Source organism: Daphnia carinata, chromosome 6 (genome assembly GCF_022539665.2).
Source record: "Daphnia carinata strain CSIRO-1 chromosome 6, CSIRO_AGI_Dcar_HiC_V3, whole genome shotgun sequence".
Taxonomy (NCBI): Eukaryota; Metazoa; Arthropoda; class Branchiopoda; order Diplostraca; family Daphniidae; genus Daphnia; species Daphnia carinata.
In genome coordinates this window covers 8237511-8262869 of record NC_081336.1, presented here as the reverse complement: position 1 = coordinate 8262869, position 25359 = coordinate 8237511, and the positions used below count along the sequence as shown (strand labels likewise).

The following is a 25359-nucleotide window of genomic DNA, read 5'->3' as shown; positions in this document are numbered from 1 at the left end:
CGGCGCCTTACCGAGCTCCTCCCCCGCGTCCACCTGGGTTTTCTTTTTTTTTTTTTTTAACTGTCAGTATTTTTTTTTGTTTCCATTTTCCTTCGTCATCATTAACAAACTGACACACACACACACACACACACACACAATAAGAGGAGATTGGGAAAAGGTGAATAGAAAGAAACAAAGAAATAATTTGAATGTTTCCCAGTCGCATCATGAACCAACGCTAATGATTCTTTTCAAGATTCTTCAGAGATGCTCAAAGAATCTTTCGAAGATTCTTCATTCGAGTTTTTGCCAACTGTATCGATTACTCCCACCAAAATAAAAAAAATAAAAAAAGGTCATCCCTCTCCAACTGCTCTCTCTCCCCCCCCCCCCCCTATCTATTTGTTTAGTTAGATAAGAATAAAAAAAAACAAAAAAACAAAAAAAAAACTGCAGAGTACTGGTGGGGTACGGGTAGCGTGGGAAAGACGTTGTCATCGAGCTCTACTAACTACGCGCACACGGTTTGCATGTCGTGTGTGTGTGTGTTCCAGTACGCGCGCATATCGCTCCGAAGAAGAGAAAAACACGTACTTACACACACACACACACACACACACACACACACCCTTTGGCCCAGCTGTTGACCACCTGCACCACCACACAGTGGAGGAAACCCACACACACAAGAAAAGAAAGAAAGAAAAACCCGTTGGGCTTCACATCTCTTATTTCATACACCATTTAAGGATTTCTTTCAGGAAAAAAAAGGCCCCACCAGCCTCTCTCTCTCTCTATTATTCGTATTGTTGTTTTGGAAATCCTCGCAATCTCTCTCTCTCTCTCTCCGATTATTATTATTATTTTTTTTTTTTTTTTCGCTTGGCAATGGAAATGGGAAATAGTTGTGCATGTGCTAACGGCCTTGAATCGGTACGGGATCAGATTATTTATTTATTTTTTTTTTTCCCCTTTAAAAATAAGAGAAACGGAATAAGGTGAGAACGTGTGGCAAAGATGGCACAGATGGTTGATGCTTCGAGGTCCTTGAGGCCAGATTATTTCTTCTTCTTAGAAAGACACACAGAACAATCAAGTGCGAAACATTCTGTTCATGAATGATGGGCACACAGTCGTAGAAAACAACAAACATCTGTTGCGTCTTAATGTTCCAGTCTTTCAAGAATTTATCACTTTCCCCTTCTGATTAAAACACGACGCCCTAGAGAATTTTAATGGGATTTTTTTTTTGTTCACCTTCTTTTTTTTTTGTTTTATTTTTTTTTCCTTTTAATATTCGAAATAATTTGGCACGTTCCATGTTTCACATTCGTTCAAATGTGAACGACATGTTCCAAAAATAATACGAGTGCATTGACACACACACACACACAGAGGAGAAGAGGCCATTAGGGGTGTGTGTGTGTGTGTGTAGATTACACACCCGGCCAAAGGGTACGTGTGTGGGAAAAGGAAGGTAACGTCGTTCACATCCCGAAAGGGCGTCGGTCGGCCCGTTCGCCCCCATTCAAAAAGAAAGAGAAGGGGGGGGGAGTAGGGGGGCAGATGGGGGTAGTTAGTGGCTTCTCCTTTTTTTTTTTTTTTTTTTTTTTTTTTTGATGATGTATAGATCAAAAACGATTCCCACAGAAACGTACAAACAGCTGAGATACTTTTCAAAACACACTCCCCCCCCCTCCTCCGTACACGCCGAAAAGAAAAATGGCGGCTTGATGAAGAGAAGACAGAGAAAAAAAAAAAAAAAAAAAGTGTTGATATTTTCCAACGATAAATCATTCAAAGTAGAAAGATTTGAATCTAATCATCATTCCATTATTTCCTTTGATGCATTTAAAGAGAAAACACCTGTGTTATACCTTGGAACATCCCCCTCCCGCTTTCTGGCCCTTTTTTTTTTTTTTCAAATAGATTCATCATCTTCTTCTTCTCGTTTTTTGTTTCTTCTGTGGTCTGTTAGAGGGAAATACAATTTCGACCCCCTTAAAAAGAAACGACCACCCCCTCGTCAACGTCCTTGCGTACACACACACAGACCAAAAAAAGAAAAAAAAAAAAAAAAAAGAATTTTTCTTTGCCTAATTTGAATATTACACGTAGGCATTACTAAAGACGGCAATACACAGGTGGTACACATACTTTGTTTGATCCATGTACCAACCAAATCCCCTGCCCCCCCAAAAAAGGGGACTGTGATGGAACAACAATTTTTATATGTTAAATGCGATTTATCCTCACAGAGAAATTCTTGTGTTCCAAAAGGGGGAAAAAAAAAAAAAAAATTCCAAAATAGGGAAAGAAAGAAGTCAATAGCATGTGTGTTCCAGACGTGTCTGTCGAACAAGACTCCAAAAACAGAAACAAGACAGATGTGTGTGTGTGTGTGTGTCTTATGGTATTGGTATACATATACACTCACACACACACACACACACGAAAGAAGCCCAAGTACAAAAAAAAAAATGTTCCAGAAGAAACTGAGACTTTAAAAGTCAATTTTTGATTTTGAAATGTGCACGACGGTCACTTAAAAAAAAAAAGGCGGCATGCGACAGAAAAAAACAAAAAAGAAAACAAATGATGACCCCCAGAAGACCAGATGATCTTCGGACAATTAGCATCTGGTCAAATAGAAAACGTATCACATAACGCGCACACATTTGTAAGAACAAGAGAAACGTGTTTTTTTTTGTTTTTTTTTGGTTTTTTTTTTGAAACGCGCCAAATTCAAAAATAAAATCGACGCACCAACGCCCATCATCAATATCGTCCCTCTCTCCTTTTTGTTAGAACGCGTGTGTCGTTTACAATAGCCAACACACAAAGCAACGGAATGCGGATGAAGAGGAGAAAATAAAAAAAAAAATGAAAAAATTCTTTGGCTTTTAAAAAAAAAAAAAAAAAAAGAGAGCGCATTGTATTGCGCCCCTCTATTTATTAGATGTAGGGGAGAACATGCGCACAGGCTCACAGGGCGCCCTCTTTCTTATAAAGCGCATCAAATGCGTGCGCGTACTGTACGTTATCCAAGTATTTATAAAAAAAAAAAGAAAAAAAAAAAGAAAAAGAAAATGTGTTTTAACAATAGCATTCCCGAACAACCCTCGGCGTCTCCTCGCTTGCCTATCGTTAGTCATGTGTCAATGTGTGATTGTCGTAACATTCCATAAAAACGTTGATTCCTCCCCCCCAAAAAAAAAATTTGCATATAAAATTGAGAATTTTAAAAAATGATTTCGAGAAAAAGAAAAATCAAAGGTGTCATTTAATTGGAGGTGCTAAAAAAAAAAAAAAAAAAAATTGTGTTTTGTTGACACGTGGGGGAGGTTGAATGAGGTGGACACAAGTTCCAGTGACTTTGAAAAAAAATGGAACATCTTCTTTTGTTATGGCACACAAAAAACCGTTAACTATTATCATTTTTTTTTTCTTTCCTACTTATTTCTAGTAAGTAAGACCCCCGTCTTTTCCTTCCTCATTTATTGTAGACATCAAAACTATTGTCAGTTTTTCGACAAACCTTTTTTTTCTTTTTTTTTTCTTTTTTGAAATCACAAAATAAAAAAAAAATAAAAAAAAATTAAAATGTTTGGCGCCAGACACTCGACGGGGTTTCGTCGCCTTCGCTTTTCTTTTTGTACAAGAAAAAAGAGGATCAGGAGGTTGTGTATATACATAGGTAGAAATAAATACAACACCCCGACCTTTTTAAAAAAAAAAAAAAAAAGGGGTGGAAGGGACCCCCCCGTGGACGAATCAAAATTCCCCCGACGTGAAAATGAGCAGAGGACAATTGGTTATTAAAAGGTGCTGAACATTTTTGTTTTCCATTTTTCTTAAGAGATTTCTTTCTTCACTCTTAAAGAAATTAAAAAAAAAAAAAAAAAAAAAAAAAAAAAAAATTTCTATTTGAAAAAAAAAAAAATGGACGTCTAGACTTTTTGGCTTTTCGATTGTTTTTACCTCTTTGTCATTTCACATTGAATAAAAAAAAAAAAAAAAAAAAAAAAGGAAGGGGGATGGATTGTGTCGTCGGCCATGACGTTCGAAAAAAACAAAAAAAAAACAGGAAGGGTTGGACCAAGTTTCAATTGTTACGTTCTACCAATTTTGATGTTGCTGGAAAAATACGGATGCGCCAACAGGATATGCATTTTTACAGGCAAATAGGGTGGGGCTCTTTTTCCTCTTTCAAAAAAAAAAAAAAAAAAAAAAAAAAAAAAGGGTGTGGCTTGTTTGAACGAGAGTTTCTCCCGAAATGTCTTTACTATCTTCCGCTAAATTTCAAAAAGAAAAAGGGGGTTTATTTCCTATGAACCAGGAAAAGATTTCAATTCTTCCGCTATCAATCAAGAATTTATTTTTTAACCTTTTTCTTATCTTTCATATAAAAAAAAAAAAAAAAAGAAAAAAAGAAAAGAAAAGGAAAAATTCCCGGACGGATGCGGATGGCGCCAGCGCTAAAGACAATGCATTTTTTTCTTCTTTTTAATTCAAGGGTTTTTCTTTCAAATTTTTATCGCAAGATAATATATATATATATAAAAACAAGTTTTTTTTCTTTCTTGAAAATGAATGTTTTACACCTTTGCTGATGGAAATGAATTTTGAATTTAAATTCTTAATTTTCAATGAAATCAAAATGAAACAGGTGGGGGGGTTCGTTTGTTTACGATAAGGGCGTTGCTGTACAGGTCAGAATGACGTGAATGTGTGTGTACGTGTATAATTAGAGGTGATTGTCTCTTCCCCGCTACGAGGTGTTTGCATATCATTTCCCGTGTCGTCATCCTATCGACAGAAACACCTCACATTCACGGATTCCCCTCCCCCCTTTCTGAAATCCGGATGTTCCTACTTTTCATTTCCTTCCGGAGTCAATCGGCCAGATTGTTTTTTTTTTTTTTACGACTTCCATCAACTAAAAAAAAAAAAAAAAACCTTTCCCCACATAATTATAGTGGTACGCTGTGTCTTCCTTAAAATATAAATTGACGTGACTCGCATCCGTGTTAATAGACTGTCAACATCCAAAAACAAAATAAACATTCAAATTTAATTAAAAAAAAAAAAAAAAAAATGCAAATGATTTTTTTTTATTTGTAAATCAAAAGGAGGAAAAAGAAAGATCGAAATCAAGCACACCTGTGCACATAATGCGTCATTTGAGGCACCTGACGTAAGATGCGTGTGTAATCTACGGTTCAACAAGAGAAATGACACAAAGGAAAGAAATAAATCTTGGGGGACAAAAAAAATAAAAAATAAAAAGGAGTCGGGACGTGCCGATAACGTGTGAAATGGCGTTCAAAAAAAAATATCAAAAAGATAAAAATAAGAAAAAAAAATATTGTACGTCCCCCCCAACAGGAAAAAAAAAAAAAACGAAATTTCACTCTCTTACGTATGTGTGTGTGCCAAGAGAAACTGGGTCTGACTGTGCGTCCATCCCCCCCCCCCCCCCGCGAAATGCACCTGCTCAATTCTCCCACGTTTCGTCAACCGCATTTCTTATCAAAACACGACTCGGACAATAACAGTACACAAATCGTGAGTTTGCCATCGACGTGCACTCGTTTCTCTCATTTCATTCAAAACAAAAAAAAAAAAAAACCGATTTCAACGTCAAATAGAAAAAAATTTCATTCAAGAGGTTTCACCTGATTCTCAAATACGTGAGACAAACCATTTTCATTTTTTTTTAAATAAAGAAGAAAAAAAGAAAAAAAAAAACTGAACGAGCCGTACAATGCAGTGGGTGAGAATCGTGAAAAATAAAAAGAAGGGGGGGGGGGGGGGGCATCCCTTTTTTTTTTTTATTTTTGACAGTCAATGCCGCCAGAGTGGGCGGAGCTTGTGGGCCTTTCGTTTCTATAAGAAGGGGCGATGCAAGCGCACGGGACCGTCATTCAGAGTCAGTTCGGGAGTGAGACACAACACAATTTTCGTTTCGTTTTATAAAAAGGAAAAAAAAAAAAAGCCTCAACACATCGCAAAAAAACCCAACGGATTAAACAAGTGAAAACTCAAATTAGAAAAAAAAAGAAAAAAAATGGTGAAAGCTCATCGTCACGCGATTTCATCGTCCACATCAACGTCATCGACTGCGGCTGTGCAGCAAACGGATCCGCTGCGCGGCGTGATGGCGACCAAAGAGCAAGTGGAGATCCAGATGTACCTGTCGAAATTGAAGGAACTGGTGCCGCACATGCCCAAGAACCGCAAAGTCTCCAAGTTGGAAGTGATCCAGCACGTCATCGACTACATTTGCGACTTGCAGAGCGAGCTGGAACAGAACCATCCGGCCAGCCTCAACCGCAATCGGAGGAAACAGGCGAGACGGGCCACCACAGACGCTTCGTCGGCCGCCTCCATTTTGATGCAACATCGGCAACCTCTCGGTCTCCTCGCCTCCATTCCCAACAAATCGATCGAGGTATATCAACTCAATCCGCACAGAACATCCATTTTTTTTTTTTTTTTTTTTTTTTTTAACATCAATCCATGTTCCAGAATATGTTCGTCTAAATTTTAATTTTTTTTTTGTTCCATTTTGGTAATGGCCTCAGGTGAATAACACGACGGGAGAGAACAAGAACATCAGTGACGTCATCGTTCCTTGTTAGGATTCCCCCCCCCCCTCAACTTCCAGTGTGTGTGTGTGTGTGTGTAAGGTGTGCGGCAGCCCGAAGAAAAATATTCTAAACTGCGCCAATGTTTTCAAGTGGACAAAAACGAAAGGCAACACACAACAGCAACACCACTAGTCCTCGATTTCTCCCTTCTTCTTTTGTTTTTCTTCATTTGTTTATCAAAGTAAAGAAAACATCAATCACACCAAACACCTATTGGCTATGTGGAGACACGCAATTTTGTTTTTTTTGTTTGTTTTTTTCAAACACCTCCACTTTGCTATTTAAAAACAAAAAGAAAAAAAAAAATATGCTAAATATATTCTATTATATATTGTTTCGTCTGTGATACCTTTTAAACCCCCCCCCCCTCTCTCATCTTCCTCATTTTTTGGTAGATAGTTTAGGAACGAATACGAAATGGACCCACCAACCCACCTCTCCCTACTTACTTTGTGTATATTATTTACAAAACAAAACATAGTCGACACACACACACACAGACACACCCACACGTTTATTTTTTTTTACATCATCAATTCATCTCATCCCCCACCCCCCTCCAAATGTGAAATACGTGTCTGATTTTTTCAACCCCGATGGTTACGGGTATTTGAAATCAATTTGAAATCATTTGTTTTCGTCTTCTTTTAAAATTCGCCCTTTTTTTTTTTAAATCGTTTTTTTTTTTGTCTTTTTCAAAACGAAAAAAAAAAAAAAAAAAATGACGACATTCACCAATACAAAAAAAAAAATTCAAAATGTGGAACAAAAAATGAATTTTTCTTTAATTTTGAGGTGGTGTTAGATCGATATCCAACCCAGGGTGCTGGATGGGTTTTTGGGTGCCTAACAGCTGTGTTACATCCCCCCCCCCCTTCCCACCTGGACATATCTTCAAAGAAAACTTCCTCCAACTCGGCCCTAAACCCACAATGTTTTTCTTCTTCTCATTCTCGAAAAAAAAAAACAACAACCAAACAATCGAAATAAAGAAAACATGTGGCGCAATTTTCCTACAAGGTGCGATAACGAATTCCTTCGCCCTCCTTAAAAAAAAAAAAAATAAATAAATAAATAATCACGAAGAAAAAAAAAAGGGGCAGAACTTTCCTTCGTCTGTTCATTAAAATAAAGGGAAATTGATCGATATGTATCAGGGCATCCGGATTAACTACCTCATTCAATTTTTTTTTTATTTTTTTTTACACGATTTCAATAACAGGTTTTTACATAAAACCACCGGAACTTGATAAACATCCGTTTTCACGTCAAAAAAAAGAAAAAAAAAGAAAAATAGAAAATCAAAGAAATAAAAAGAAAAATTGACATTTAAAATGGCTGGTGGTATTGGGAGTGCATTACACACGGTTGCAGGTAAAAATAACGCGTGTTATTCTTGCCCTACAACAACAGGCGGTCATTGGGTATGCATTTGACTATCTCGCAAGCTGCAAACAATAGAAAGAAAAAAAAAACCCAAAAGAATAAACTCAAATCTTTTAATCTCTTTTGAAAGGAGCCGATAAGAAACGAAATTCTGCAACGACAATATCCGGCCAACGACTTTTTCCTTTCAAATCATTCCTTAAAAAAAAAAAAAAAAAAAAAAAAAAAACGAAATAAAACGTGCCAGTTGTCCACTTTGACGCATTTCCAAAAAATGAAAAAGGAGAGAAAAAAACGCAATTCGACTTCGAGTTGGCCAGGTAAAAAAAAAAGAAGAAGAAAAAGAGAGACACATCATTCTCACCAGGTGACCATCTACAGAAAGGCGCTCTCAATAACCCGAATAAGTCAACACACCTGACGAAAAAAAACAAAACAGAAACGGATTACCTTTACAGGCACAAAATTCCCTACCACCTTCAAAAGAAATCATTTGTTCCAGTCACGTAAAATAAGAAAACAAATCAAATCGTCACAGGATTCCGCGAAAAAAAAAAAAGAAAGAAGACAACAAGGCAAATGCACGCAATTCAGTCAAAGTTGTTATCGCCAATAAAATTCAAATCTGATTACCTTCCCCACCCTTTTTTTTTTTTTTTTTTTTTTTTAAATTTCTAATGTATTCATCGAATGTGTTTTTGTTTTTTTTTGGCTATCCTTAAAAGCCCATTTTTGTAATTCTTCCCCATAAACACAATGAAACATTTTAATTTATAAGAAAAAACAAAAAAAAAAAGGGGGAGGGGATAGAAATGAATTCAAGTCACGTCGGTTAGGTTAGCGCAAAGACGTTTACAACAACACAATTCATTTCACTGACGAGTTTGATGACTTGTTTAAAAAAAAAAACAAAAAAAACAAAACAAAATCGGCTGCCTGCCTTCGCCCCCCGTTTTCCAAACGAGAAATGCGTTTGGTTGATGACGAAATGATGGCCGCCATCCCATTCGTCTTTGCTCCCGTAAATGGACGCGCATTGTTTGTTTTGTTTTTTTTTTTCAGCAGCGCTCTCGTTCGAAAATCACAACATGTTTTTTCAATCGCAATTTCTCAGCAAAAGACAAATCCCATTTTGGCCACCCCCCAAACATTTTTCTTCTTCTTAATTTAGGGCAGCGCATACGCACACCTGGCCAGACCCTTTTCTTTTATGTTCATAACCAAATGCGAAGCAGTTACAAAAAGTCGGTTTTTAAGACATTTACAAAAAAAAAAAAAAAAAAAAAAAAATGTTTTTAAGGCGAAAAAACGCACGTGCGTTTTTCCTTTAACAGCCGTTTCCTCAAGACGAATATACAACAAACATTCCTATCCCCCTCTTGAAATCTGCCTATCCCTTTCCTAGCCGCCTTATCGTTTTCAACGGGAGCAGGAAACCCCCTCTCCCCACACACAGCCGGTCTTCCCTTCCCCCTTATTTTTACTTCTTCTTCCGGCCGGATCACCTGGTCTATGTCTGTTTAAGAAAAAAAAAAAAAAGCCATTTCCTAATTTTTGTTTTTCCTTGATCGAACAAATGCGATTAGCAAAAAAAAAAAAAAAAAAAAAAAAAAAAAATAACGAGGTAATTTCAAAGAAATTCAGAAACAAAAAATTCGTTCACATTTTGTGGGAAAGGCGTTCGGTTAAACCAAAAAAGGGAAAAAAAAAAAAAAAGTTTTCCCATTTTTGAGAAGCCGGAAAAAAAAAGAAAAAGAAAAAGAAAATTGAACTCATTTCAAACAGCTGCGTTAGAGCACGTGCTGGAGGAGGTAACCGAACAACACAACAACAAAAAAGGAACCCGCATATCCGGAAGTTTTTCACGCGTTCCTTTTTTTTTTTTTTTTTTTTTTTCCTTCTCCCCCTCCCCTTCCTTCAAAGCTCCGTCTGTGACAATCAACGTGTATACATGTATAAATACACACACACACACACACACACACACGGGGTGAAAAAGAAAAGAAAAGAAAACGCAACTGCATATATACTATATATACTCTGTTGAGCAGATGACGGGCATGCGGCCGGCTGTGATTCTTGGCCCCACCCCATTGCGTTCAAACATTTCACACAATTGTCTTGTCTGTCCTCTCTCTCTCTCTACCTCGAAATTTAAATCCCCTCTTTAAAAATGAAACGTTATCAAAATGGCAGACGACAATCATGGCAACCGTTGCAGAAAATGTCCCAAAAATGATTGGAGAAAAGGTGCAAACGCCAGCTGGCAGCGGAAGATGATGTGCCATTTTCTTTTCGATTTCCTGTCTCCCCCCCCCCTCCTTCCTTCTTCCTAATTTCAAATGTTCACACACACACACACACACACACAGAGGGAGGGCAGATGCGCAAAAGTATGTCTTCGATCACATAATCTGCCGAGTCAGTCAATAAACAACAAATGAAAAACGTCGTGTTACAACATGCGGATTGATAAGAAAATATGTCAATGCCTCCCTTCGCTAAATCGTTTTCTTCAGAGATCCTTCCATTTGGAAAAACGAATTTTGACACGCAAAATTGTGGACTAAACAGCTGTTTTACTCGAACGAAAAGCGTATAATTGTCAGATCGCATTGACAAAAAAAAAAAAAAAAAAAAGTGTCAACATGTAAGAAAAAAAAAAAAATTTAGGAATCGAATGAATTTTTCATAGGGAGTGCGACAGATGTTAAGCAATCGCCGCTAAAAGGTTACACACGTACAAGAGTTGGCTTGACAGACGGCTATGGCCTCTCCCTCCCCCTACTACCCCTTAAAAAAAAGGAGGAGGATCAATCTCTCTCTCTCTCTCTCTCTCTTTTCTCACGATGTATAGATATTACAGATTGCAAATTAAAAAAAAAAAAAATAAAAAAAGAGGAGCCGTTCATCTATCGGACCAAAACGCATGTCGATATAAAACCAAAGACGAACAAAATTTTTCCTCCACTAAATTTAATTTTTAAAAATTCCCCCCCCCCCCCCAAAAAAAAAAACACAAAAAAAAAAAAAAAAAAAAAAAAAAAAAAAAAAAAAGGACCGGTGCAAGAATTCCCCAATCGGTTTGTGTGTTGTCTGTGCGCGATGGGTGTGCGGGACAGATGGCCGACACAGCAATCCGCACACACGGCGTGCACAGGCCGTTGCCGCACGGGCCCCCACACCATTTGTGTCCTCCTATTTGGGGAAAAGAGAGAAGCCCACACCCCTCCTTCTGCAGCAGGAGCAGAAGGGCTGCAACGCCACACACATTCAAGAGAGCTACGAATGAAAAGGCAACACAGAACCTGGAACAGCAGAAGGTTTCCTTTTTTTTTTTTTTTTTTTTTTTCTTTTCCTTCTTACCCTCGTCTGATTGAAGGGGAGGTATACAAAACACACACGGTTAGGGAGTGTGCGCTAAAACTTACTGACGAGACTCTCACAGGACGATATGGATTGTTGCAGATGGCAGAGATCCGTTGACTGTTGTTTAGGACATACACACATAAAAAAAAAAAAAAAAGCCCATTGATTTCCCAACTGAATTAGATCAGCACGTCCCTGGCATTTTTACAATCGCGCTTGATGAATTGGATCGATTCGAAAAAAAAAAAGATGGAGGGGTGCAATCGCGTCCGAACGAGAGATGAAGACCTTCAAGTATTGAGACATGTCGCTTCATTTGCATCGATAAAAGAACAGAGAACTTGAATGGGTTACACAGAACGTCGATTTCTTATAGACCTCGAGGCTATGAAAAGCCGACATTGACGTGAGTCACGACCACACACAAAGCCAAAACGAAGGCGAGGATCGATGACGAAGGATCACGAGAAGCGCAGGCGCGGACTCCATCCCTGCCCAAGAAAAAGACCTAAAACCCAAGAAAACAACACATTTCTAGCTCCTCGTTTTCTCTATGAATATTAAGAGAATCCCCCCCCCTCTCCGCCCGACATTACATCCAACAAACATCCCCCTCCCTTACATTTATGGTGTGGTTACACACAGATCATCACCCGCCATCATTTTTTTTTTTTCTTTTTTCCCACGTACCAATAGACGCGTGTGCTCCGTTCGGTCCATTAAATCAGCCGATACAGCAGCGGTGGCGGCGGTAACTACATCTCATCGATTATTATTTTTTTTTTCCCCATTTCTCCTCAAACAATCGACATGAAAAAAAAAAAAAAATGTATCGTACTCTGTGTGAATTAGGTGAAGGGAATTTAAAAAAAAAAAAAGAAAAAAAGAAACGCACGATTTAATATTTTTTTTTTCGCATAAAATGACGCAATAAAGATTGCGCTGGTCCGTGAGAGAAAAGAAAAATGAGGACATTTGAGGAGTGGTTGACCATTTTTCTTTTTCCAGGGTGGGGTCGGTCCCGATATGGAAGAGAAACGATCCACTAGGATAGGGGTGTTTCCTAGCCGATCGTTGTTACCATGACGACGTAAAAGTCAAAACACGGAGACGAATAAAGGAGATGTTCTCTACATCGCAGCAGCTCTCCTCTGCCAACTGATTGCTGGAATGTCTAATATTACATCGCCCCCCCCCCCTTCATCCACGTTTCAAATAGGAATGTTTTCATATGCGACGCTTTCTAATAACGCGGGCAAAATACAGTTGAACGCGGGAATTTATATCGTTCGGAAAAACAAAGATGCCCCCCCCCTTGTTATGTTGCGGGATCGTTCAAGTTTGGCATGGCTCATCTCCGTCATCATCGACAGTCTCGAGAGGTACAAGTTGATAGCGACCGGCTGTCCTTTTCTCTGTGTGTGTGTGTGTGTGTCTACTGTCTGGTACACAAGTCCCAAAAAGCACTTTCTCTAACAGACGCCCATACTCCACGATAGAAAAAAAAAATCAGGCCGGAACTTCGAATCAATACGTAAACAAACCAAGTTAAAAACTCTGGCGATCCATTGTGAGAAGAAAAAAAAAAAAAAAAAGTTTGGTGACTCACTGGTATCGATCCCACAAAGAAGAAGTAAGGACGGGGGGGGGGGGATGTACGTATAATCTAATATCATCAAATGTTGTGTGTACGCAAGGGGAGTTGGGTACGAGAAGCAAATGAAAATTGGAGGGAGAAGAAAATATTAAAGGAGTACGCCAAGCCACGTGACCCATGGACGCTCTCGTGTTCCGGAGTTAAGCCATCCGCATATTATAATGGCCCCGGAAGTAGAGGAGCTGGCGGTGTATAGAGGAACTATCCTTCACTTCTTCCTATCCTTTTTTTTTTTCGTTTGCTCGTTGAGAAAATATAATACAACGCGAGGGGGTACAAGAATAAAAGAGAGCAATGGATGAAAACGTATTTTCTAAATAAAAAAAAAAAAAAAAAATTCATTTAATTGGTCCAAGACACGTGACTTGTATCACCTCCCCCTCTCTTTTTGGCCATCGGTTCTGTAAGCTCACCATAGTGAGAGCAACGAAAAACGAACGAGTGGGGAAAACACAAGTTTTCGGCTGTTTAATGAGACCTTTAATCCGGTTGCACGGAGATGGGTATATAAAAAAAAAAAAAAAAAGGGCACGTGCCCACCCCTATTCTTGAATTGCAATCAACTTTAATTCATTTCCCCGTTATAAATTCGACGCCAGAAAAGTGAACAAATGCCTTTTTTATTGGATATAATAAAAAAATAAAATAAGAAAGGCATTTGATTAAATAAAAAGAAAAAATAAATGAAAAATAAAATAAGAAAGACATTTGTTGGATTGCGATGTTTCCGAATCGGTTGCCATGACGACAGATTTGTTTTGAAAAGACAAAAAACAGAAATGCTCGGTAGCAAACTTCACACAGTTTTCGAGTGCCGGCCGCTGCGCCCATCCTTTGTGTGTGTGTGTGTCCCTCGTTGGCTGCTGGACATCGTCTGCACAGAGTCGCGTTTAGTAAACAGTGCGGAATAGTTTCCATTAGCAAAGCTTACACAGAAGCGAACGAACGAAAAAAAAGGAGCCCATCGACTTTGCAGATGGAAGACCAGATACAAACACTCGACGCACGACCCGATACGGTACATGTTGCCCAACCGCTTTTCCCTATTTAGACGTGCTGTCTTCTTCTTCTTCTTAGTGCTCTAATACTTGATCCAATTTCCGATTTTTTTTTTTCTTTCCCAAAAGGAAGAAGGAAGCGCCACGCCCTCCATAACTTCAAGCTCGGCCAGAAAACAGAAATGGCAACGTCTCATCGCCAGCATCCGACGTCAGGTTTTTATTCCCATTCCACATTCATCCATTTCAAATCAATAAGCCAACAACAAAAGTTCATTGTCTTTAGCCACCAATTTTCAAAAAAGAAAATAAAAAAAAAAATAAAGAAAATTCGTCAGTTGAATGAACGAAAAGAAAAAAAAAAAAAAAAAAAAAAAAAAGGCCATGTGTTGCAGCGTGTGTTTGAACGGTCCGTTGAATCGCCCAGACGACACAGCCGGCCAGTTTGATCTGTTTTCTTGCCCACCTTACTTTTTTTTTATTTTTCATGTGTGTGTGTGTGTGTGTGTTAGGGATAAAAAGACAAAATAGCCTACAACTCGGACGTGCATTCTCCTTCCATCGTTGACTAATCAAGAGACACCTGCGTCCACGCAAGGCTGCCGTACCGTAGAGTTTGATATAAGGAAGAAGAAGAAGCGCACATGGAACGAGTCAAGTGTGCGGAGAGAGGGGGGGGGGGGGTTTCACGTATGCAGAACAAGGTCTTCTTTAGCATCTCCATTTTGTTTTTTCTTTTCTTTGAAAAGGTAGTGGGGGGGGGGGTCTATAACGGAAAGGTAAAACACATCACGCAATAGGACGAAAGTAAAAGAAAGAAAAAGGCAGCTGTGTGTGAGATCCGTTTGGAACAGGCGCGTTTTTCTTGATGGGCGGTGGCAATCGATAGCAGATATCGGCCGTCTCTAATTGTCGGAAGCAGTCGACTGTCTCCCCACCCACAAACGATGACGAACACATCTGCCCATTTACTTTTTTTCTTGAACATTTTCGTTTTCTTTTACCGATGATGACCGAATTCATTTTCTTTTTTTTTTTTTTTGTTGGCTTGGTACAAATTGGTTTTGTGTGAGGGGGTAGGGGGAGTCGGTCGGGAAGGAAAAGGTGTTGGAAGAGCAGAAGGACCGGAAGAAAAAAAAAAAAAAAAAAACATAGAAAGAAAACGGCTGTCGATGGAGTTATGCCGAGCGGATCAGAAAAAAAAAAAAAAACAACACGCGGATGGTGGTGGCAGGTGGGTGCGCTGGGCACATCGGGCCGGCTGCAGCAGTAACTTAACATTTAAGACACGAAAAATAGTGGGGGAGGGGGGGCTGTGTTTTGCTTTATTTCTTTTGAATCGCAATTTATGAAAGACAACTTGATCGGGAAAGAATTTTCGCGCCTTAATTTTGAATAGAGTGAAACACTCAAAGAGAATTGAATTATTTCGCGATAACAGTTAGAATTTACAATCGTCGAATTGTGTGCTGCTAAAAAGTCTACGAAACGATGTCACGGACAGGGAAAAAAAAAAAAAAAAAAAAAAAAAAAAAAAAAAAAGAAACCCGTTTGTTTTGTTTTTCATCACATCGCCGTGATGTTGCGGTTGGCTGATTTCTTTTTTTTTTTTTTCTTCTTTCCATTCGCCACTTCATTCATTGCTCAAACATTAAAAAAAAAAGAAAAAAGGGGGAAGCCTCTCTCTCTCTTTCGTGAGAAAACAGTCTATATAGACCAATAGAATTGTACTACTCTATCTGACACGACTATAAAAGAAATGAAGATTAAAAAAAAAAAAAAAGAAACGAGTAGAGGACAACCGGGCGTGACTTGATAGACCGGAAGTCACGAAAAAGAAACGGGAGAAAACGAAAGAAACGACCGATTGTTCGACGTTTCGATATAGTTGTTTTGATTTGCCCAATAAAAAGCACAGCGCTATTTCGAAAAAAGAATAAATAAAAATGTTCCAAGTCGATAATGATTGGCATTCTTTTTGCGTGATTGCAGCCATCGACCGCAGACGCCATCCACTTCTTCAATTCGCCGGCAGGTCTTCATTATTCAGACGATGACGGTGAGTTCAATAATTCAATTGTCTCCACAAATTTCAAGAAAACAATTTTCAGCAATTTAAAATTCCCGCATTTTTTGTTTCTTGTTCTTTTACTTATTTAAACAAACAAACAAACAAACAAAAAAAATGGTGTGGTTGTCTATTGGTCGTGTTAGAAGCTTCGCTTGGTCAGTCAGACGACAATAATGTCCGTCTTAGTACGACCGACTCAATTCATCACTACAGTTACTACCAGCCGGCATTTTACTATCCGGCCAGCTGGACGGGCCTGGTCACCATCACGTCACAAATTCCAGGTGCGGACATATATTCCCCCCCCCCCTTTTTTTTTTCTTTTAAATATCTTCCCCAACGACTTGGGTGTTTCTTTAATATCATTCAAAAAAAAAAAAAAAAATTGAAGAATAAGTCAATCGGAATTTACAAAAAAAAAAAAAATAAAAAATAAAAAAAAATGTCCAGTGAGCCTGGATGAAAAAGTGGAGGACGTAACGCAGTTGTGGTCGCCGGAAGAAGACGGCCTTTACGTCGGCTCACCACCCAAATGTTGCCGTCGCAGGTGGCGGCTTCTCGAACGGCGTCTGGTGATGAGTCAGCCGCAACAAGAGCAACAACAGCCGGCCAGTCATGGGCCGCCAGAGGCCGGCCGACCAACCGCCAAGACAAGAAAAACTAAATGGTTCCACTCGGATGCAACATTGGCCGTTCTACCTGATCCATTACGTCCCTATCTCATCCGCAACATCATACCGCGGCTGGATCCGTCAACGATCGGCTTTCATCCAGTTTATCTTCCAGTTAATTGATGCCCTTTTTTTTTTCTTTTTTAAAAATCAAAAATTGCAAACGAAACATTTTCTCTCACGCACGTCTTTGTTATTTTCACGGGAACATTCACGGATGTTCCATTCAGAACGGAAAATCGATGGCAAACGATGAGAGAATGGCTAGAAATGCACCTGATCGACAAGTTCATCCGCTGCACGTGTTCGTCAGCGCCATCGAGTTCCATCACCACTGGCTCTTCGGTCCAGAAAGCGTTTTAGCGGCGCGGCTGGCCAGCCAATGGGCCACATATTCATCGAGCGATCGCTCAGCCGATTCAACCGACATCGCCACCGCTCACATGGACGTCCTGGGCCGCAAGTTGCGAGCGCTCTACCAAGCGCACGACGAGGCCGTCGATCTGCTCGACCGGCTCCAATTCAACGGAGCCGATGCGGCCGTTATGACCGCCCAGCTTCAACGCATCGCTTCATACCGGTTTGTTTCTTTTTTTTCTCGGTTCATTACCCCCGCATTTCTTTTGCAAACAATTCCGTTTTTATGAGCTGTGATTTAAACAAAATAAAAAATAAAAAAGAGAGGCCATTGGTTGGACCCGAGGGGACTACTACGCGGCCAGTCGTCGACGCATTGCATTAGTGCGGTCGATGATGGCCGATTGGAAGCGATTGAAAGACGTGCGCAAAAGCCAGGGATTTGCCTGCACCAGATGTCGATTGTCGGTGCTCGGCGACAACGCAAAGGCCAACAAGAGTCGAAGAAAGAACAAGGAGGAGGAGACGAAGATGACAAGTGGCGGTGCGGCCGGTCAACACGAACCGCTCGATTGGGATGAAGAGATCGAGCGCCAGATGGACGAATCCCGTCGACTCTTCAAAGAGCACGTCCGTGCCGACACTGATCGATACAAGCGTCACAAGGCGCAGTGGAGGCGAAAAAAACGTGGAGACGGCAACGAGAAAAGGAGAAAAGTATAAACATTCCGAGTTGAGTCGGTTCCATTAGAAAGTGGGAGGCCCAAAAAGAAAAAAAAATGGGATGATGGAAATCTTGATTTCTTTCTCGTTGCATTCAGGACGTGACGAAGCAACTTGCAACGCAACGATCCAGTTCGTCTGAATCGAAAGATCAAAAAGACGATGGAAAGAGCGGGGACGAAAGTGAAGGTGAGCCGGAAGCGCCGCCGGATCGTGAATTCGACGAGGAACAGACGCGGGCGGATATTGTCAAAGCGATGGAAGAATCCCTCATGCCACCTGGCGAGACCATTCCCAACCTTTTATGGATTCCTGACGGCCTGAAAAACGCTCCTAGTGCCATCAGCGACCGGTAGATGGCAACTTTTGAATTTTTATTTTATTTTGGCGTAAAAATTTGAAAATGCTACAAATGTATTTTCGAAACGACAGGGAACAGCTCAGAAGAGACGCTATTAAGAAATGCGTGTACCAGTTCAAGATTTTAATCAATCAAGAAGAGATTGCCACATCGGACGTCTTCCACATCGACGAAGACTTTACGGGGGATGAGATTCAACAAGCCTTTCATTTGTGGGTCAGAGACAAGCCGCGAAACATTTTCATTCAATTGTTCTACAAAAGCAGACAGAATCAGAAAAAATGGATTTTACTCGCCGTTGTAAATGTTCCCATCCCATCAGCGTAAGTAAAACATTTCCTGTAAGCGCAAATAAAAATAAATAATCAAAACAAAAATCTGCCAATTGTTCGGGCAGGAATGCAAGTTTCGCCAAACAGCCTGAAAGACATTTAAAATTCCAAAGCGCTTTGGTTCAGCAACCGATGGAGGAGCTCGGAACCGTCGGCTGCGGATGGAAGCAACCAGGACGAGAAAACGAGCAAGACGAAAGAGAAAAATGGACAAATGGAACGTTGGTAGTCAAAATAGGATGGGGCACAGACAATCAAGGCAACATTAAAGCGCCCATCAACATGGACGATCCGCCAACAGCTCATGCTGGGGCGTCGGTATGGATAAATACAAAAACGCAACTGGATCCCAACGATCCAGCCAATGCGGAGACGCTAGAACAAATGGAGGTCTGGCAAAGTTTAAACAAATTTGTTTGAAAAATGACCACAAAAATTTGAATTGTCTAGAAAATGAAACGGCTGGAATGGAGGGCCGGTAAAAGTGACAACGAAATCGCCAAGAATGACGACGATCAAACGTTTTGTTCGGCAGAGCAATTCGACTCCAACGTGCGTTTCCAACTGCTTCGACGACGGGCAGACGAAACGAAACCTTTTGCCCATTTAACCATGATTCCTAGTCGACCAGACGAAATACCCCACCATCTGATCCACGTATGTTTTAAAATCCCTCCCGCTCCCCATTCAATCATAAATTTTTAGAAAACAAAAACAAGCAATTTCATTAAAAAAAAAATAATAAAAAAAAATTCCCTTTTCAGTTGTTAGATGGCAGTGTGAACAAGGGATCGTCTTTCGACCAAACAGAAGAGGATGATTCAATCAATCTACTGGATGCCTTACGGCGACGAGGGCAGCGCAAATGGTTAGAACTTTATCCAGCAGTAGCCGACCGGCTCTCAAGTTCCAGCCAGAAGAGGCTTCAATTAGCCGATCTGGTCATAGAAGATCACATCTCAGATATAAGGTATTTTGAAAAACAAAATACGAGTTTTTTTTAACGTAACCCAAAAGAAATCGGTATCAACTAAAACTTAAAAAAATAAATAAATAATCAATCGGACAGCACTTTTGGCGGGCAACTGATGCCCGTATTCTTCAAGGCACATCGGCCGTTGCGTCCAGAAAGAAAAGAGCGCAATCCAATGCCACTGCTGGCCGGATTGGCCATCCATACAACAGAACAAGCCACGTTGAGAGTCAACGTCATCCGAGCGCTCAATTTGCCACATAAAATCGAAAGTAATAATCGACAATTGATTTTGCTCAAACATTCAAATTGTAAACCCTGCGACAAACAGAAGGATCGATGGTCCATCCGTTCGTCGAAGTGTCTTTCCAAAAATGCAGCGCACGCACAACAGCGGGAAACGGTACGAGCCCGACCTGGAATCAAGAACTGTCCCTTCCAGTGCAGTATGAAACGGACAACTTTATCAAAAGATAATTGAATTGAAATTCAACCCCAAATTTCGACAGGTTTTCAGACGGAGTTCGATCACTCGCCTATTTGCAATCCATTCGAGACGATTTATTCATTCAACTTTTCGATGAGGTACGCCCAAAAATGACGTAAAGAGCAAAACAAATTCAAAAATAAAAGAAAAACGAAAAATGCTGAAAAGGTTGTGGTCGACATTTTAGACGACGATCGTCAGAGAGATGTTAGCGTTCATCAAAGGTACGAGCGACATTGGCTCGGTGGTTTCAAAATCCCATTTCAAGTCGTCTACAAGTGGAGCAAGGTATTTTTTTTTTTTTCAATTTCAAAATAATGAAAAGAACGTTGACTCTAAACTCTTTTTAATTGTTACATCACGACGATACAAAGATCGACGGCACTTTCACGCTGAATACGCCAATGGTGCCCATCGGTTACGAATACAATCACTATAATCACGACGGACCCTTATTGACGGTTCTCATTTCAATTCATCCGGCCGTCAGTCCCCCCAGAATCAATCAGGTAAACGGGGTGTAAAAACTTTAAATAATTCAATTAAATGCAATCAAACTCGTTTTTAAAACAAAACAAAAAAAGGTCAACGGGCCGAGTATGGAAGACGAGATGTTGGTGGAATACGTGAACGGATGGAAGAACAGCCTCTTTAAAGAATTCCCCCATTTAGACGGCCTTATCGATCCCCTAGTGGTCAATGAAAAGGCCATGACCGTCTACATCGGCCGCTATTTGACGCCATTCGAACCCCCCGAGCAATTGCAAGGATCCAGTGACGACGAGACTTTGAAAAACCTTTGCCAATTCGTAGCTGCAATTCCATCGCCACCCAACAATCAACCCATTTTGACAAGGAGGATTTGGCTCACGTCTCAAGTAAATGTCAAAATAAGTTTGGGATTGAAGCAACAATCTACGTTTTAACGATTCAAACAGACAGTGTTGGAATGGCTAGTCGGTGGGGACGAAGAAAGAGCCGTTTTGCTACACAATTACATGGCGGCACTCCATTACGAGGTGTACATCCTGCTGGGCATGGCCGTGCCCGAGGGAGAGACGGCCTTTGTTCTTTATCGAAACAAGACAAACCAAACAATGCGAATGATTAGTCCGACAACAGGAATGAGCAAAAACGTTGCCGATCCCACGTGTGCTTTACAGCAAGTGTGGGTTTTATTTAATCAAGATAACGTAAGTATTTCTCAACAATAAAAAATTTAAAAGAATTTCTTCCGTAAAAAAACAAAAACAAATTTGAAATCATTGAAAACAGTTCTGGGTCAACACCCACTTTAAAATTCACCCGAGTCAATTGCAATATCAAGTCAGCAAAGAAGCCGATTGGCGCCCTCTGTTCGCAAGAAGATTCCCCAATCCAAGATTGAATACGATTCAAACACCAGAAAATTTGGTCTATCCAGCGACAAGCGCGAAAGACGTACGCCAATTGGAGGAAGCCATAATCAACCATCTCAAACAGTCTTTTATGAAATGGAGGAAGACAACAAGGTATCAAATTGGCGCTAAAATGTAGAAATTTTGATTGAATGGTCATTCAAAACCATTGTTTCTTCAAGGACAAAATGGAATAGACATGCAAGCCAAATCTTTCGTGACATTCTGATTCAAACTGCTGACGGAGACTTAAAGCCCACGTCGAACAATTTGGAACAGCTGCTCGAAACTTATAAAGTATAACAACAATTTTTGAAGTGTGGAATAATAATTAAATTGATTTCAATTAAGGTTTTTGGGGTCCCAATCAAGACGGCCTATGTGAACATGGAAAGTCTCAGCGACATGCTTTACGCTACAGGTCTGCACCGCCATCACGGCTTTGATTTTGCCCTATCGACTTTCATCAAGTCGTATCCTAACCATCTGAATCACGTTTTCATTTTTGGCGCCTACTTGGAAAATCTCTAAGCCAATTACGCCCTATCACATAAGAATTTACAAAAATTTTGCGTTTTGAAACGGATGCGGAAAAAACTTGACAATTTCAATTGGTTGACCATTAAATCAAGTAGCCTATGGTGGCAATTAAAAACTTCATTTCAAAAGGGAAATGAAGCTATTGCCAACACAACATGGACCGAACTATCCCCAGGAAAAAGTTACAACAAATACACCCTTCATGTTGTTCAGTGAAATATAAAAATATAATACTACCACTGAAGCTGTACATGAAGACATTAGGTTGGACAATAGAAGTTTCCAAATGATGGGTTCCTACCTTAAGACGGAGTTGCTAGAAGCTAGTTGCCTGAAGAGTTGATATTATTTGCCTCCCTTCATTTCTGGCAAGAAATGTTCAAGAGCAGCACATTTCTGGTGGTGGCTTCCACAATCTGAAGGGATGTTATGCTGAGCAGGATTCATCAGTGTCCACTACAATATAGAATGAAGAATTTGGTCATTGAACTTGTATGGGCTAAAATTTGTGCAAATGAAACAGTGATAAAAATTGCTCACTTGTGTTCGAATCAAATCACCTGATATTTTTCACGTAGTTGCAACTCTTGCTTCACGTTCTCACCAAACAAAAGTTAAAGATTTCACAACAGAACATTTTATACTAAACTTTCCTGTATAAATTATCCCGCCAATTAGGACTCAGACCCAACCATGGTGACTTCACATGTGGCACGGCTATTAACGATTGCTCAAGGGGCATTTCATTTGTCCAGGGCGTTACGTACCATTTGCGGACGCGCCAAAAACTTGGGATAAAATTGCCAAATTTATTTAATATTTTTTTATTTTTACTTAAAAACTATTAAAATGATATAAACATATTGTGGACCAAGTGTTAAAATCCGTTTATGTTATCCTTCAATTTAAACTATATATGAATGTAATGAATGTAAAATTAATAGTTAAAACTTAAAAAAAAATTAGAGAAAATTGTGAACAAGAATGGCAACAGTGAATGGGTGTCTTTCTTTTTCCGGTTACCGCTTACTCTAGGAACATTGATCTTGTCGTTCTTTGTCTGCGTGGTAGGTAAGTTTTGTTCGCGGTTCTTTAATTGATAAAGCTAAGTATATTTGGGCGTAACCAAATGGAATTTTCCCGAAATCATTTGTCCATCAAAAAATGCTTTTTGAAACTCCATATTGTCATGCTGTACGAAATTTTTACCGGTTTTAACTTATTACTACGTAAATATTTATTTTTAGTAGAAACCTAATACGGGCTTTCGTGCTAGTTAATGTCTGTTTTAATGTTTTACTGTTTAAAGTAGCCAAAAGAAATCTATACTTCTTATATAAGGATGGAATGTGGCCACCAAAACAATATTAAAAATATCATTCTTGTACTTGTGTGGTTACAAAATAATTAAGCACTCCTTTCTTACACTTTGTCATTTTACAGGTCAACATCAGCAGCATATTATTCATCAATGTCAGATCTGAAGTTTGTACCATGCCTTGCTGATTTCACTAAAGGATATTATCTATGCAACCCAATTGGAATTACAAAGGCTTTCCGTGACTTCACAAACTGCCATGTCAACCTGACATGGCAATAGATTTTTCATTCACAAAAGCCAAGTAATATGTGCAATACATGATCTGTAGGATGGGAAAAAAATTGTGAACTAACATGGAACTGTCTCTGATTTCAGATTGCTTCTTATTTAGGACCGTGAGTCCGAAAGGTATTTTTCTACGGTTCACAAATAGCCTACACAAGACATATTTGAGGTTAACTGTTAAAAACTTTCTGTTACAATTAATTAGATATTCTATATTAGAGTCTGTGGCCATGTGGTGGGAGGCCAATATATCCTTCTGGTTAAGGTATTTTGTTAACTTGTATAGAACAAGCTAATGTGTTTGTGTATTTAAGCATTTCGTATTTGATAAATAGAAGGTCGGTAGGTGCATTTCCTGCAGTGGATGTTGATGAGAAGCCTGGTGTATCGTGAGTGGAACATAGTTACCTAGGAATTGAAGCAAAGAGCAATTGCGCTACAACTGGCACGCTTAGATCCTGAGCACATGACTTCATCCATTGGTGGATGGTATCAATCGGGGTACAATCCCAAAGTGGAGTGAGGTAATACGAATTTTTATAATATAATAATATAATAATATATAATATATTATAATATAATAATCGTTCGGTATAATATGCAGTTTCTCAGATATTGACAGCATGAATCGTAAGAAATATTCGCATTTCTCGTCTGTAGTGTTAGGGGTGTAACATATCTGGGGGAGGAAAGACCAATTGTGTCCATCTGACATGGCTAGATGTTGGGCAGAAGACTTCATCCATAAGTGAACTAAATAGGTAAGTGATATATTCTCAGTTTTCCTTTAGCTGTGGGATATTATGATCTGTGAGACTAGGCTAAAAGGAAAATATTATGTTTTATGTGAACAATTGTTTGATTTTCTCAGATATCAACTTGTTTATTGATTGGCACCTAGGTCTGAAAGGTATTCTTATGGTATAGGGCATAGGTATTCTTCTGTTTTCCAAAATGAGCCTTAATAAGTTTGTATGTCTTAATTAGGTTATTTGTGGGTGGAAATCGTCTTGACAGCAGTGGCCATAGGACATGAAATAGAAAATGTGAACCATTCGATGAAACAGCAAAATGATCAAGTTAATCTGCATGAAACTATATGGAAGTATATAAACAATAAAAAAAAATTGTATTAGGAACTATTAATGCAGGACAAATTACTGAGGAATTGTCTGGATAAGAAAATAATCTGTTCGAACCGTAATTTACATCATGGATTGTTGATATCAATAAGGAACATGGATAATGCAACCTAGTTAAATGGATTGTATGCATATCATACCATGGATATTGAAGTCGATTTTGGTTTGCATCAAATTTCCCTACGAATGGGGAGAGCAGCATTAACCTGTACGCGGCTGGTGGTTTGCAGAAAACGTAATGGTAGATATCTTTCATCAACATATTTTACATCAATATATTGATAATGAAATATACTGGTATTAAAGTGGGGTGATGTAATTTATGCATGGATAGGTTGATTGTTATTAATTTAGGTTAATCTTTGAAAGTGAACATGTTTGAATTGTTAATGTTCATAATTGATTCTTTAGGTAAAAAAACCTAAAAGGTAAAAAACTGATTGTTTAGTGTTTATATGTATACGTTGTTGTAATCTCTGTTCGGTGTTTCCATTTAACTGCTATTCTAGAGAAAAGTGTGGCGTCTTAAACCAATATCTAGTAACACGTGAACATTTAAAAACATAAATTTTGTATATAGCACCGACTGGTAAAGGTTCACCAGTACTGCATCATTAAGGTAATATAATTTTAATTGCATATATGTGCAATCAT

At 39.2% G+C, this 25359-nt stretch overlaps 4 protein-coding genes and 1 long non-coding RNA gene across 7 annotated transcripts in view; all 5 read left to right on the top strand.

Annotated features, from left to right (window-relative positions):
- Positions 1-5915: 5915 nt before the first annotated feature.
- On the top strand, positions 5916-7407 carry LOC130702604 (DNA-binding protein inhibitor ID-2-like). The gene is made up of 2 exons (XM_057524279.2): positions 5916-6436; positions 6570-7407. The coding sequence occupies exons 1-2, from the start codon at positions 6053-6055 to the stop codon at positions 6624-6626; spliced, it is 441 nt and encodes a 146-aa protein (XP_057380262.1). The 5' UTR covers positions 5916-6052; the 3' UTR covers positions 6627-7407.
- A 4723-nt stretch (positions 7408-12130) lies between these two features.
- Positions 12131-25359, top strand: part of LOC130702451 (alpha-crystallin A chain-like) — a 28404-nt gene continuing 15175 nt past the window's right edge. The window contains exon 1 of the mRNA XM_057524119.2: positions 12131-12135. The gene's annotated coding sequence lies outside the window, so the exon portion shown is untranslated. The remainder of the gene's footprint in view (positions 12136-25359) is intronic.
- On the top strand, positions 13936-22403 carry LOC130702572 (coiled-coil and C2 domain-containing protein 2A-like). Its single transcript, XM_057524241.2, has 22 exons — positions 13936-14065; positions 14175-14261; positions 16038-16104; positions 16260-16400; positions 16567-16901; positions 17018-17367; positions 17468-17861; positions 17966-18219; positions 18300-18551; positions 18626-18950; positions 19011-19217; positions 19325-19530; positions 19630-19805; positions 19865-19979; positions 20043-20118; positions 20189-20308; positions 20395-20529; positions 20605-20898; positions 20959-21213; positions 21296-21531; positions 21600-21714; positions 21769-22403. Exons 1-22 carry the CDS (start codon positions 14024-14026, stop codon positions 21946-21948), a joined length of 4362 nt encoding a protein of 1453 aa, XP_057380224.1. The 5' UTR covers positions 13936-14023; the 3' UTR covers positions 21949-22403.
- LOC130702601 (alpha-crystallin A chain-like) overlaps positions 20361-25359 on the top strand; it is a 47643-nt gene continuing 42644 nt past the window's right edge. Inside the window, exon 1 of the mRNA XM_059495567.1 lies at positions 20361-20372. The gene's annotated coding sequence lies outside the window, so the exon portion shown is untranslated. The remainder of the gene's footprint in view (positions 20373-25359) is intronic.
- LOC130702621 (uncharacterized) lies at positions 22982-25009 on the top strand. Of its 3 annotated transcripts, none has more exons than XR_009004370.2 (9): positions 22982-23028; positions 23401-23579; positions 23654-23686; positions 23769-23828; positions 23899-24087; positions 24168-24324; positions 24435-24473; positions 24551-24642; positions 24700-25009. It is a non-coding gene; the product is annotated as an uncharacterized LOC130702621 (long non-coding RNA). The 3 variants fall into 3 exon arrangements; XR_009004371.2 differs by having other exon boundaries at positions 24435-24484; XR_009004369.2 differs by having other exon boundaries at positions 24435-24642.

What these genes read in the sequence shown, in the direction of transcription:
- LOC130702604 (XM_057524279.2), top strand. Translation starts at nt 6,053, where the DNA reads ATGGTGAAAGCTCATCGTCACGCGATTTCATCGTCCACATCAACGTCA. An exon ending in TTCCCAACAAATCGATCGAG is followed by an intron (nt 6,437 to 6,569) that starts GTATATCAACTC and finishes TAATGGCCTCAG; the next exon opens with GTGAATAACACGACGGGAGA.
- LOC130702572 (XM_057524241.2), top strand. Translation starts at nt 14,024, where the DNA reads ATGGAAGACCAGATACAAACACTCGACGCACGACCCGATACG. An exon ending in CATCACGTCACAAATTCCAG is followed by an intron (nt 16,401 to 16,566) that starts GTGCGGACATAT and finishes AAAAATGTCCAG; the next exon opens with TGAGCCTGGATGAAAAAGTG. An exon ending in AGCTGCTCGAAACTTATAAA is followed by an intron (nt 21,715 to 21,768) that starts GTATAACAACAA and finishes ATTTCAATTAAG; the next exon opens with GTTTTTGGGGTCCCAATCAA.